The sequence below is a fragment of the Tamandua tetradactyla genome, chromosome 6 (genome assembly GCF_023851605.1).
Source record: "Tamandua tetradactyla isolate mTamTet1 chromosome 6, mTamTet1.pri, whole genome shotgun sequence".
NCBI classification, from domain to species: Eukaryota; Metazoa; Chordata; class Mammalia; order Pilosa; family Myrmecophagidae; genus Tamandua; species Tamandua tetradactyla.
In genome coordinates this window covers 55,104,296-55,119,112 of record NC_135332.1, presented here as the reverse complement: position 1 = coordinate 55,119,112, position 14,817 = coordinate 55,104,296, and the positions used below count along the sequence as shown (strand labels likewise).

Below are 14,817 nucleotides of genomic sequence, written 5' to 3'. Positions count from 1 at the left end.
CTCTTCCTCGTCTATTTGTCAGTTCCCATAAAGAGTCCAGTCCAGGGCTTCTTTATGCCCCACGAATCTTAGCAGTCAGGGTTATCACTAAAACACTGGCTTCACTCAATGATTCCTCTGCTTCCCTATCCCCAGTCCTGGCCTGGATCTGTGGGGCTGGGCCTGTCCTGGTGGAACTGTTTCTAGATTCCTCTTTGCATTGCCTGGAGCACTCTCCTGGGGGGGCAGACGCCAGAAAGCCGCATCTTCAGGTGGTCCTGGGCAGCCACGTCCCCCGGGGCTCGGACAGTGGAGTGGGGCGGTCAGCTAGCTTTCCCAATTTCCTGTCCACCCTCCCGCTCTTTCTGGCCCCACTTCTGCCTTTCCTGCCTCCCCTCTGTTCCTTATTTTCCCTCAACCTTCCTTTCCCCTTCTCTCCTCCCCTTTCTTGCCCCACTCTCCCTTCCTCCATCTTTTCTTCCTCCTCTCACCCTCGTCCTTTGTCTCCCTAGGATGACCCAGTGGAGTAGAATCTTTTCTTACTTGAACCCCAGGAGTCTTCCTGAGCTAGCAGCCGGGCTTGGATGAGCCCATAACCAGATGCTCCAGAATCACACGGATTTGGCTCTTTTCATATAACGTCCACGTGGGCAGCTTTCATCCATCCACTCAGCAAATGTTTCTTAGATGATTACGAGATGCTGAGCCCTATTTGAGGTCTGGGGTTAATGTGCTAAATAAGACAGAGGTGGCCCCTGTTCTCATGAAGGTTAGCAAGGAGGGAACTGCAATCAGCAAACAAATATACACGGTGATCTCAGTGAGAAATGCCACCAAGGAAAGAAAGCAGAGTGACGTGGTAAAATGTGACAGTGGTGTCCGGGCAGGAATCACAAAGGAGGTAATGGGAGTGGAGACCCAGATGATGGGCTTGCATCGGAACATCATGTGGAGTTCTTTGCCACAAATAACAGGATCCGACTCTGTGTCACGTAAGCAGAAGAGGAATGTACTGGAAGAGTACATGGAGAATGCAGGCCTGGAAAACTAGGCTGGCACACAGGTGGCTGCTAAGGGAGGGTGGCAGCCAGCACCACTGCCAAAGTGCCCCCTGTCTCCCACCCCTCAGCCTGGTTAGGACCCAGTCATTACCACTGCTGGCCACTGGTCCCCAGCTGGGTTTCAGCCCTGCACCTGCTGGGACGTCATCTCCAAACTGGACCTATCGCTTACCTGCTCCAGACCATAGGTTTGTTTCCCACCTGTTAGCGTCCAAGCCAGCTCCCCACCTTCCTCAGAGCAAAAGCCACAGCCCTGCACGATCGAGCCCCCTCTGCTACTCTCCCCTGCCCCACCTGGCTGCCTGGGCGGGAGTCCTGCCATGCACACCCTGCTTTGCCCCCAGATATCCTCGTAGCTCACTCCCTCTCCTTCACGTCTTAGCTCATCACCTCCTCTTGAGGCCCACCCTGACCACCTGGTGCCTTTATGCCCGGTGTGATGCTGTGAATATTTCCTCCTTGTTCTGAGTGTATTTGTATTTGTACATAAAGCAAATATCTTGTTTTCTTCTTATCATATGACATAAGTTGTATTGTTCATGGTCTAGTATTTAAGTTATAGGATATTAAGTTTAAGAGTGAATGCCACCTAAGGACTTGCACCCTATTCTGGAAAGATACAATGAGTTTCCGGTTGTAGGCAGGACAGTTGTATTGTTAGGTGAAAAACATGTGTCATTATGTTCTTTTTAGAGATTAATGATGTTATAGCCAAGTTGACAAAGGATGGCCTGTGGTGGCTGCATTCAGGTGTCAACCTGGCCAGGTGATGGTGCCCAGTTGTCTAGTCAGGAAAGCACTGGCCTAACCATTGCTGCAAGACTATTTTGTGGCTGGTTGATAAACCAGAAGGCTGCTTTATTAAATCATCAGTCAGCTGATTGCATCTGCAACTGATTACATCGGTGATCAACTAAGGGCGTGTCGGCCACAGACGAGTTAATCCAATCAGTCAAAGATTTAAGGGGGAAGAGAGAATTTTCACTGCTTCTTCAGCCAGCAAGCCTCTCCTGTGGAGTTCGTTGAGACCCTTCATTGGAGTTGCCAGCCTCACAGCTGCCCTACAGACCCGGGACTCTTGCATTCCCATGGTTGCCTGAGACTCCTTTATAAATCTTATATTTACAGATCTCTCCTGTTGCTTCTGTTTCTCTAGAGAACTCTGACTAATACACCTTTTTTTCCTCATCACCGAACATACCATTTATTGTATTTAATTATAGAGTTTTTTCTTCCACTAAAACGTAAGCTCTGTAAGGGCAGACACTGTTTTGTTCACGGATGAGTCCATCCCAGGTGCCAGTGCCCAGCAGTAATGAATTCTCCATGCCGTCGTGGAAGAGAGGCTGGTAGAACTACGGGCGTCTGGTGCTGTTGTGAACAACCCCTGGTCTTGGGAGGCCTGTGGGCCTGAGTGCGAATCCTGGGTAAATTATTTGGCACAAATATTTTAATGTCATGGAGCCTCAGTTTCCCCATCTGTAATATGGGAATCCATCTCTAAGGGGTTCTTGGTGAGAGGCAAATAAGAGGATGTGTGGAATAAATCCTCATCTTCTTTTCAGCCACCCACCCCAATCTATTACAATGGGAGGCTCCCAAGCCGATATGCTCACAATGACTTTTCCATTTACTTTGGATTATCTGTAATTATAAATATTAACAAATATGACTTAAAAAGGACACCTCCGGGTAGATCAGACGAAAAGTACAAAATTGTGTTGTGGGGCTGCAGTGTGAGGACGGTTTCTGCAGCCATCACGCGGCAGCAAAACGGTGTCAAGCAGTGCACAAGAGTCTGCGTCGACGGCGGCCAGAGTCCATGCAGCGGGAGGCTCGCTCGGCTTGAGAAGGAACAAAGGGCTGGACATGCATGACCCGGGGGCTCGGCGGGCGGGCCGAGGAGTTGCAATTCCTCGCTCCGGCCACTAGAGGTCAGGAGGTTACCGCGTCAGGGTTGGAAGACGGGCCCGTCGGGGATTGGCTAGTGGCTGGCGGTGGGCGGGGTGAAGGCCGCGGCGCGAGGCGGGCGGAGGTGACTGCCGCGCACCTGGCCACCTGCGTACTGACACCTGACTTTGAAGTGAAGGTTTTCTGGACGTCGGATTTCCCGTCTTTGTGGTGCTCATGAACCAGAGGAAGGATGCTAGTTTGGGGTCAGACGCAGAGCCGATTCTGCAGCTTCTCAGAGACTGACTTTTTTTCTTTGATAGAGAGATGAGCCTCACCGGGCGCCCGGCCCTAGTGAAGGGCCCTTCCTGGGGGGTCCTCCTGCCGCAGCAGCCCGCCCTTCACCGGGGCTGGCTAGCCCGAAGCCCCTCCGCCCTGCGCTGGTGCGCCAGGATTGCTCAGACCAGGCTGCGGGACAAAGCCTACGTTTGCACAGCCTGGGGCAGTAGAGGGCCCGGGACCGGGTGAGCCCTGGGTTCTTGTCCGGCCTCAGTTTCTCCATGGGTCCAATAATGAAGTCAGACTAAGTGGGGCTCGTGGCCCCTTCTGGTTTTGCCGTTAGCATCCCCACCTCTTCACATAGAGGGTGTCAAGGCTCCTTGCTGAAGGAGCCCTCCCCCAAAAGAGGAAGCTAAGGAGAAACCCAGCGCACACCCAGACGCGCTTTTCGGCAGTAGGTCGCCTCCCACTTTAGGCCCCAAGGCTGTGGGCACCTCCCGGGGGCCCTAAGTGGCACTAATGGTTCCAAAGCCTGGTAGAGGACATGGAGGCAGGGCAGTGACATGGCCCCATGTCTCCATCAGGCAGAGCTTAACCAAGCCTTCACCTGAGTTATCTCTGCTGAGCCCCAACAGTCCAGTAGCAAGAGAGCAGGGACAACTGGTCCCCAGACCATCAGAGGATGTGGCAGGGGACCAACCTGGGGTTGACTCCTAGCTTGCCCCTTCCCAGCTGTGTGACCTTGGCAAACTGCTCAGCCTCTCTGAACCTCAGTTTCCTCATCAGTGAAATGGGGACGATGAACCCACCTCACAGGGCTGTGAGGATTCATTAAGATGATGCCTGTAAATCCCTTAACACAATGCATAGCTTTCTTAAAGATAGGGAAACTGAGGCTCTGTGAGCAACAAAGGATGCCAGGTACTATGTGGGGGCTGGAGTCCTGTTTTCCCTGCAAGGTGGGAAAGGGCTGATGGGCACTTAATGGGATTTGAAGCATCATCCCAGGCCTTGGATGGTGATGTGCTTTGTGTCTGCAGCAAAAGGTCCAATCTTCAGGCCCTGCGAGTCCTGCTACCGGCATTGGCCAGGGTGAGCAGCAGGCAGGGGCGAGTCCCAGCCAAGAGGCTACTGGGAGCCTCTCCCTTGTGAGCCCAGTTCCCACTACCCCCAAAGGGTAGTGTCTGGAGCTCTGGGATGGGGTCGGGCAGGTCCCTGGATCCTGGTCCCACCTGTGCTAGGAAATCTTCCCTCTCTAAGCCTCGGTTTCCCCCTCAGTGCAGTGAGGAGTGAACACAGTGGGGATCTGCAGCTCTGAAATGACTTGGTTCCGCACTTGTTCCTGAGGCCCTTTGGTAGCAAGCAAAGGGGTTGGGGGCTTCAGGCCTGGGGCTCAAGATACAGATGCCCTCACCCCTTGCTTGGAGACCTGACCTGGGGATGCAGACAGGCCCATCAGGCGGGGCATCCCTCTCTCCCAGCCCCACAGGACTTCCCAGAAAGAAGACCCTGAAGTGCCACTGAGTACTCCCAAGGGGGACATTGGCAGTCACATCAGGCCAGGATGCCATAGGCAAATGAATGGGGTTTCTTGTACCCAGCCTTGAACCCAGAAGGGCCCAGGCAAGGTTTGGGGAGGCAGGAGAGAAGGGGGAGGGGGAAGTTGAGAGGAGAATGAGGATGAGGAAGTTTTGCTTCTGTCTCAGAAAAGGGACCCTCTTCTCAACTGCCACTGACCTGACACTTCTGCCAGGAGGAGCAAGGGACAGGGTCCATCCTCGAGGCCCCTCGGGAGAGAAAGAGATCAAAGGTTGGAGAGCTGGGTCTGGGGATCGAACTTGAAGCTTCTCCAACATCACCTTCTTTAAGATGAGTCAGGACTAGCCTGGCAGCCAGGGGTGGGGTGGCAGGGCTGGCTGGTTGTCACAATTTCTGTCCCCTCTCCCCCCAGAGAGAGCACCCCTAGCTCTGCACAGCTCCCCTGGCCCAGTTACCTTCTCTCTCCTCCAGGCCTTTGAAGATTATCCCCGTGGCCTGGCTTTCCCCTTTGTCTGCCTGGAAACCCCCATTCACCCTTCAAGACTCTCTGAACATATCACCTCCTCCAGGAGGCCTGCCCTGCCTCCCACCAGAGTCGCCAGTGCCTACAGCACTTACAGGCTGGCCAGGCTGCTCTTGGCATCTCTCATCCCTATTGTAACAGGTGGTTCCCAAGTGCCCCGTGTTGCACGCATCCCTAGATGCTTGCACAATCAATAAGTAAAGCACCTCCAATTTGCTCATGTCCATTGGGAGCACATCTGGAACTTTGCCAGACTCCTGGCTCTCAGGACAACTAACTTTTTCCCAGCTGCCCAGGTATGCCAAAGAGCAGCTGGAGGCAGTCAGCCTCCTTTTGGTAGATCTGGGAAGAAACCTTCTGAGTCCTGCCCTTCCCCTCCCCGTGCTCACTGGCCCCCTCGGCCCCCTGTTCTCTCAGCCAGCCCCCCTGGGTGGCCCAGCCCCTGCCCCTGCCCCTGGGTGGGTGCCGAGGTTGAGGCCCTCCCTGCTGCCCCGGGGACTGAGCAGGCCCAGCTTACCGCCCCTCCCCGTCCCCGCCCTCCTAGGCAGGCCACGGTGGCCCTGGGTCCGAGCAGGCGTCCCGGGGCCCCCCCAGCGTGGCCACGGCCCTCGGGGCAGCTGAGGAAGCCCAGGTGGGGGCCGGCGCTGGGGCGGGCGGGGCGGGCGTCAGTCGCTGAGCACGGCGCCCGGGAGCTCGTTGGTGAGCGTGTGCCAGCGCTCAATCCGCTTGTCCTTGTTCTTCAGGCAGTCAAACCAGTGCTTCAGGCGCTCGCCCTTGGCGTTGATGCCCAGAACCACGCCGCCTGCGGGGCGGGACAGGGCGGCCGCTCAGCCCCGAGGGCCTGGGCACGGGCTCCCCCAGGCCAGCCCTCCGGCCAGCTCCCCCCACACCCCACCCCGGGTTCCAGGGCTGGACCTCCTGCCCCGCCTGCAGGGCCTGGACCTGGCCGCCTGCCCTCCAGGCCCCGGTGTTGGCCCCCACCCCCCAGGTCAGGGCCCAAGGATTGCGCCCTTCCACCACCTGAGTGAGGTAAGGCGGAGCAGGTGGGGGACCAAAAAAGGGAAGAAAGGGCTCCACATGCAGAACCACCAGGCCCACCAAGAATCTGGGGCCGCAGGGATCAGAGGCACTGACCCATGGCCCGGCACAGCCCTAGCATCTCTTGCCCTGGCTCCACCACACGCTGCTGTGTGGCCTTAGGCAGGCCGCTGTCCCTTTCTGGGCCCGGCTCCTCCTCTGTTACGTGGGGTCAAGCCAGACAAGGTCGGAGGCTCCTGGTGGCCTGCAGGTGGGTAGGGCTGTGCCTCCCACCCATCTCCCCAGAAGCCAGGAAGGAGGGGCCTGCTCTGACTTGGGGCCACCGTCCTGGCTGAACCCAGGATGTGCACATGGCTAAACCTCATCTCCACGGGTGCTCTTACCAATGAAATCGTTGGATTTTCCGATGTCATAATCCCAAACAGTGACCTCCAGGGTCTTCTTGGCCAAGTCCCCATGCTTGATCTCATAACAGAACTCCTGGGGCCAAAGGGGAGTGTTAGGGCAAAGCCCACGAGGCCGGGTGGCGGGCAGGGGCCCGGGTGGGGGTTGAGGTCGTGTGGGTGCAGGGTGGCGCGTGTGCGGCTCTGGGGGGTGGTGGGTTCTCACAGGGAGCTCGGCCAGCACCTTGGGGTCCCTGGATTCCAAGCCCACCTACCCTTTGTCACTGAAGCTGCTCTCCCAGGACCCCTGAGAGCCTCTTATTGCCACATCCAGCATACACTTCTCAGCCTGTGTTGTCCTCCACAGCTCTTGGGCTTTACTGTGCTGACTACTCCCTTCTTGGTGGAACCCTCCCTCCCATCAGTTCCCCAACATCAGTTTCTGGAAGTTTCTCAGCCTCCTCTGCCTGCTGAATCTGTCTAGACCTCTTCTGCTCTACCCCCACCCCTTCTTGCTCCTTGGGGGACCCCTCACCCCAAAGCTCCCAGGTCTGCACCTCCAGCCACACCCATGCCCCTGAGCGGAGGACCTGGGGATCCACCTGCCCCCAGACCTTTGGACTTGATCCTCTAGGGAGCTTTCCCAGCCCCCACCCCATCCACGGCACTGTCACACTGCTTCAGCAGGGCCAGTGCCTCCCCCGTGGCTAGGGGGCAGCCCTGTCGGCTCCTCCCCACCTCTCTTACCACCCTCCTGCTCCACAGCTCCAAAACCCCGCACCCCTTCCCCCAGTCTCCCCTGCCCTGGCCCCATCCCTGCCCAGTGGGGACAGCAAGTGACCTTTGAGCCCGTGTCACTACCCCTCATACCTCGTTGAACTCTGGGTTCAGCGTTTTCTTCTTCACCGCTGTCTTATGTTTGGATTTCTTGTCCACATCTGGCTTCAGGTACCTGGAATTACAACCAAGGGCAGGTGGAGGATGGGAAAAGCTATGGGGCGGAGATCTAGCCCGAGGTTTTGGCCCAAGATCCCTCTTTCATCCTGATACTTGGATTGCCTCAGCACACCTGGGGCTGCAGCGGGAGGAGGAAGCGGTTCCTTCATTACCGGAACTTCTTTTCACACGCCCATTCCCAGAGTTAAGCAGGGAATCCTTGCCATCTCCCTAAGAAAGGGGCTTTTCCTTATTTTTGGAAGTCTAATTTTCACAAAGCTTGCATTTTCCACCAAAAAAAAAAAAAGACTATTTAGTGGAGTTAGTCCCTTGTTAGAGTTTTTTTTTTCTTTTAATAACGGCTTTATTGAGATGTAATTCATATTCCATAAAATTCATCTTTCACAGTGTACAATTCAGTGGTTTTTAGTATAGTCATAGGGTTGGGCAAACATCACCATTATCTTGGTAGAGCTTCAAGAAAGGTAAAAGGCCTTTTGGGCAGTAACAGGGATGCTTCCCGCAGGGAGAGGAAGTCCACCTTTCAAGCCAGCTAGATGTTCCTTAGATGTTGCTTCCTCTGAGACTCAGAGAGGGGGAGTGACTTGCCCAAGGTCACACAGCTGGTGAGCAGCAGGGCAGGTGCTTGGGATGCTGGGCTGGGCTCCTTTCCCTAAGACAGGGAGCCACCGGCAGGCTGCCTTTTCCCTGACTAGATAGCTGTGCGCTAGTGCCTCACCCCCGCTGGGTGTCTTGGGGCAGGATCTTGTCCCACAGGTTTCTCGGCCAGCACCATCTTCCTGGCACAGCTCAGTGCTCAACTGACATCTGTTGAATGAATGACTGAATTCCTAGAAGTGAAATGATGGCCCAAGGGCACATGCGTGTCAAGCTGCTTGTTTCATTTTGCCAAATTGCCCTCTGGAAAGGCCGAGTGATTGACACACAGAGAGGCCACCGCAAAGCTGAGGACCAAAGCTTTAAATCCTTTCTGGTGTGACGGGCAGAAGATGGTATCACATTGTTGCTTTGCTGTTTTACTTTGCATTTATTATGATCTTTTCATCGTGATTTTTATCACGTAAATAATACTGGTTCATTATAGAAACACTAGAAACCATGGGCGGATGAAAGCTGGAGGCGGAGAAGAGAAATGAAGACAGACACCCGCACAAAGAACTGTTTGCAAACGTTTATAACAGCTTTGTGTAATCACCCCAAATTGGAAACAACCCACAGGTCCTACGCAACAGCTTAGGGTTTATCCACACAATTGAAGGCTACTCCACAACCACGACAAAAAAGAATAAACTACCAATACACACAACCTCGTAGATGAATCTCCAATGCCTTATGTTATGTGAAAGCCGCACGCCAAAGGCGACGTGCTGTGTGATGTCCTTGATATGAAATTCTGGAAAAGGCAAAACTATTGGGACAGAAAAGAGATCTGTGTTTGCCTGGGGCTGGGGCGACTTTCTGGGATGACAAAAATATTCTATATCCTGATTATCCTGGTGGTAGCAAGACTATATATGACAGCGTATATCGGTCAAACTTCAAACAGGGAGGAATTTGCTGTATGTAAATTATACCTCAATAAATCCTGACTTAAAAAGTTGAAGCTCTACCTCACACTGTATGCAATTCACTCAAAAGGGACCAACAACTGAACTATAAGAGTTGGAACTATAACACTCTTAGAAGAGACCATCAGGAAAAATCTTCAAGACCTTGTTTTAGGCAATGGATTCTTAGACTTTACACCAAAAGCACAAGCAACAAAAGAAAAATAGATGAACTGGACTTCATAAAAATTAAATGCTTTTATGCATCAAGTGTCATTGTCAAGAAAGTGAAAGACAACCCAAAAGGACGGGAGAACATACTTGGCAACTGTCATGGTTAGGGACACGTGTCAACTTGGCCAAGTTGTGGTACCTGTTCATCTGATTGGGCAAGTGCTGGCCTGTCTGTTGCAATGAGGACATTTCATAGGATTAGGTCATGATCACGTCAGCTGCATCCACAGCTGATTCCATTTGTAATCAGCCAAAGGGGAGTGTCTTCTGCAATTAGTGATGCTAAATCTAATTATGGGAAGCCTTTTAAGGAGGACTCAGAGGAGACAGGTCCCATTCCTGTTTTGGCTGGTGAGCCTCTCCTGCGGAGTTCATCCAGGCCATCCATCGGAATCGTTGGCTTCGCAGCCTGCCCTGTGGATTTTGGACTCTGCATTCCTGCGGTCACGTGAGACACTTTTATAAATTTTATATTTGCAAGTGTTCCATGTTGATTCTGTTTCTCTAGAGAACCCTAACTAATACAGCAACCATATATTTGATAAAGGTGTAGTATCCAGAATATATAAAGAACTCCTACAACTCAATAACAAAAAAAGACAAACAACCCAATTTAAAAATGGGCAAAGGACTTAACTATCTCCAATAAGCACTTGAAAAGAAGCTCAACATTATTAGTCATTAGGGAAATGCAAATCAAAACCATGAGATGCTATTTCACACTCACGAGGATAGCTGCTATTAAAAAAATGGAAAATAACAAGTGTTGGCAAAGATGCAGAGAAATTGGAACCCTGGTGGAAAAGTAAAATGATACAGTTGCTATGGAAATCAGTTGGGTGGTTTCTCAGCAAATCCTACTGTTGGGCATATATCCCAGAGGATTGAAAGCAGGGACTCAGACATTTGTATAATAATGTTCATTGCAGCATTATTCACAATAGCCAAAAGGTGTCCATCAACAGATGAATGGTATATGATCCCAATGGAATATGCATCCCTATACAAGGAATGAGATTCTGATACATGTGACAACATGGATGAACCATGAAGACACTATGCTGAGTGAAATAAGCCAGACACAAAGGGACAGATATTGTACAATTCCACTTACGTGAAATGGCTAGAATATGCAAATTCACAGAAATAGAAAGCAGAGTACAGGTCACGGGGAGAAGGGCGGAGTGTGGGGAGAGGGGAGGATTTCTATCTGGGGTAATGGGAAAGCTGTGGAAGTAAGTGGTGGTGAGGGAAGCATAACACGTGATTGTGATTAATCCACTGAATGTCTGCTTGGGAGTGGTTGGGATGGGAAAGCAAATGCTGTAGAAATGTTTCCAGAATTTAAAAGAAGAGAGGGAGAGACTAACGAGACAATAAAAACTAAATGCAATACATTTAATAATGCATTACAAGTATTGCATTTAATAATCGATCTGATAATGGACGAGCAAAGACCCAAAAGGGATTATTGGGACAAGTGAAACATCTGGCATATCGACTTCATATTGATAAGCTTTATATCAATGTTAAATATCTTGAACGTGATAACTGTGTATATGTTGGTTACATAAGTGAATATCCTTGTTCTTAGGGAACGAAGTGTTCAAGGTGCATGATGTATATAAACTACTCTCAATGTTTACAAAATAGATTAATAGAAGGACGGATGGATGGATGGATAGGTAGACAGATAAATGATAGACTGATAGATAGATGATAGAATGATATAGCAAACGTTGCAAAATGTTAAAAGTTGGTGGCCCTGGGTATCTGGGTATTTGTGGCATGTACGCTGGAGTTTTGTATTATTTTTACAACTGTCCTATAAGTTTTAAATTATGTCAAGATAAAAAGTTTTCTTTTTAATTAAAAATTAAAATTAAAAAAGGGCAAAGATGGCAAAGTACCTTGAGGTACGGGAGAAAAAATATGGAACTATTAAACTTCACCACCGGGGAAACCCTGGATACTGTGTCAAACATTGGGGACACCCAAATCAATAAGCCAAGCCCTTGATCTTGAGGCTTGTTCTTGTGAAGCTTATGTAGGTAGTGGAGAAGCTTAGCCTACCTGTGGGTCTGCCTAAAAGTTACTTCTGGAGGACGTCTGCTGTTGCTCAGAGGTGGCCTCACACTCTCTAAGCCCAACTCTGCAAATGAAATCATCGTCCTGCCTCCTACGTAGGACATGACTTCCAGGACTGAAAGTTTCACTGGCAGCGTGGGAGATGACTCCAAGGGATGAGCCTGGCCCTGGCCACTGTGGGATCAACAATGCCATCCTGACCAAAAGGGGGAAAAGAAGTGGGACAACTAAGGTATCAGTGGCTGAAAGAGTTCAAAAAGAGTCAAGAGACTCTGGAGGCCACTCTTTTTTTTTCTTCATGAATCCACTTTTATGTCAAAGGGGAAAGTAAAATTGGAGGCTTATAATACAGAAGGTAGGGGACTAGAGTTACATAGAACTTACAGATGGGTGAGTGGTTAGCTCATAAGATTGAACTCAAATGTATGGGAAAATATTGCAATGAAGGTGTTTCACTAGTGGGTCTATAAGTAACATCAACATATTGAAGGTGAACATGATTGTAAGGGGTTGTGTGGACACATGTGGCCCACTGATCAATGCTACAAATCGAAGTTCTTGCATAAACTACTTCAAAGGTATGATTATTTGTACAAAGAGTGTTGAAGATCAAGGTATCGGGGGAAATTGCTATTGCATGCTGTTCAATTTTTCTAGCTGCCAGAATGCAATATACTAGGAACAGAATGGCTTTTTAAAAGGGGTAATTCAATAAGTTGCTAGTTTACAGTTCTAAGGCTGAAAAAATGTCCAAATTAAAACAAATCTATAGGAATGTCCTATCAAAGGCATCCAGAGAATGATACCTCAGTTGAAGAAGGTCGATGAAGTTCAGGGTTTCTCCTGCAAGTGAGAAGGTACATCGGGAACACAGTCAGAGTTTCTTTCTCAAGTGGAAAGGCACATGGTGAACATAGTCAGGGCTTCTCTTTCAGTTGGAAAGGCACATGGAAAACATGGCATCATCTGCGAGCTTTCTCTCCTGGCTTCCTGTTTCATGAAGCCCCCCAGGAGGTGTTTTCCTTCTTCATCTCCAAAGGTCATTGGTTGATGGACTCTTCTTCGTGTTGTTGCAGCATTCTCTGCTCTCTCTAAATCTCTTTCATACTTCAAAATGTTTCCTCTTTTACAGGACTCCAGGAGCTAATCAAGACCCTCTCAAGTGGTGGGGACATGCCTCCATGGAGGCCACTCTTATGCAATCTTCAGTGAGACCTTATTATCCATCATAGTTTGCCAAACCCCAACCAAAACCATTTCTGCCAATCCTAATAAACACCTAGGGCTTTATATAAGATTCTGCAAAGGTTCCATGCACTAGAATAACTTTCCAGAAAGCTGGGTCCCTGGTGTGGTTGAGACGGGAAAGTAAATGCTGTTTATATGTTCTGGAGAGGGCCAACTTCTCCAGAGCATTAACCAGTTCTATCCCCCTACCCCATATTATTGACAGCCCTTTCCAACATAAAAAAGTTAGAATGGGCACAGCCCAAATACCCCTAAAGAGAGGGAGAAAGATCAAAGGTGATGGTGGAGTTACACAGAGAAGGTCGGGTTTAACAAATGACTATGATTGCTGAATTATTATACTGATGTTTCTTTTAGTCTCCAGTGTCTTGGAGCAGCTAGAAGGAAAAACCTGAAATTGTGGAATTGTAACACAAACCAAACTCTGCAATCTCTTCTATAACTACTTGTTACATTATACCTTAAAATGTATTGCTTTGTATATATGTTATATTTCACAATTAAAAATGTGTAAAAAAGGGCAAAGAACTTGAATAGATATTTCTCCAAAGAAGATATACAAATGACCAATAAGCACATACATGCTCAACATCATTGGTTATCAGGGAAATGCTAATCAAAATCACGAGCTGCCGTCTCACACCCTCTAGGACGGCTGTTATTAAAAACAAACAGAAAATAACTAGTGTTGGTGAGGATGCCAAGAAATTATAACCTCATATATTGTTGGTGGGGTTGTAAAATTGTATAGCGAGTGTGGAAAACTGTTTGGTGGTTCCTCAGAAAGTTAAACATAGAATTACCATATGGCCCAGCAACCCCGCTTGGAGGTGTTAATCTAAAGGAAAGGAAAGCAGGGACTTGGACAGGTATTTGTGCCCTGATAGTCATAGCGGCATCATTCACAATAGCCAAAAGGTGGGAGCGACCTAAGTGTCGATCAAGAGACGGGTGGATGAACAACCTGTGGTATGGCATGCAACGGAATACTATTCAGCCATAAAAAGGAATGACGTTTTGATAGATGCTACAACATGGATGAACCTTGACGACACAGATGTTGAATGAAATAAGCCAGAAACAAAAGGACAAATATTTTATGGTCTAGCTTATATGAAACATCTAGAAGAAGCAAATTCACAGAGACACAGGAAGTAGACTACAGATTGCCAAGAGCCAGTAGGGAGGGTGTTCTAATTTGCAAGATGCTGGAATGTGATATACCAGAACTGGAATGGCTTTTAAAAAGGGGAATTTAATAAATTACAAGTTTACAGTTCTAAGCCTGTGGAAATGTCCAAATTAAGGCATCAACAAGAGGTCACCTTCACTCAAGAAAGGCTGAGTTAGAAACACCTCTGTCACCTGGGTAGTCACGTGGTTGGCATCTGCTGGTCCCTTGCTCCTGGGCTCTGTTGCTTTCAGTCTCTGTTCCTGTCAGTCTCTGTTCCAGGGCTGGCTTTCATCTCTTGGCTTCCCTTGGCTCTCTCCAGGTTCTGGTTTGCTTAACACTTCATGGGGACATAGGCTGGGCTCCAAGCATCCATGTCTCTGTTCTCTGCACGTCAGCTCTGCTCTGAAGTTTCTGTTGGCTTTCTCTCTGTGGGCTCTGAGGTTTTTGTCATTTCTGATGCTCTCCAAAATGTTTCCTGTTTTAAAGGGCTCCAGTGAACTAATCAAGACCCGTGATGAATGGGTGGAGTCACATCTCCATCTAATCAAAATGTCACACCCATAATTGGGCGGGTCACATCTCTGTGCAGATAATCTCATCAAAAGTTTCCACCCTACAGTATTGAATCAGGATTAAAAGAAATGGTTGCTCCACAAGATTGAATCAGAATTAAAACATGGGTTTTCTGGGGGAACATAATACTTTCAAACCGGCACAGAGGGAGAATGGGGCATCATTATTTAATGAGTGCAGAATTTGTGTCTGGGGCTATGAGAAAGTTTGGATATGGATGCTGGTGATGGTTGCACAATATTGTGAATGTAATTAATACCACTGAACTAAACACCTGAAAGTGGTAAAAAATGGAAGTGCTGAG

General features: G+C 49.5%; 1 protein-coding gene across 1 annotated transcript in view; it reads right to left on the bottom strand.

Moving 5' to 3' along the window:
• Window positions 1–445: 445 nt before the first annotated feature.
• The window catches only part of DOC2B (double C2 domain beta), a 39,374-nt gene continuing 25,002 nt past the window's right edge, over window positions 446–14,817 (bottom strand). The window contains exons 7-9 of the mRNA XM_077165454.1: window positions 7,563–7,644; window positions 6,693–6,789; window positions 446–6,073 (exon numbers count right to left, since the gene is read on the bottom strand). Of these exons, the coding sequence (XP_077021569.1) occupies window positions 5,937–6,073; window positions 6,693–6,789; window positions 7,563–7,644 (316 nt within the window). The 3' untranslated portion in view covers window positions 446–5,936. The remainder of the gene's footprint in view (window positions 6,074–6,692; window positions 6,790–7,562; window positions 7,645–14,817) is intronic.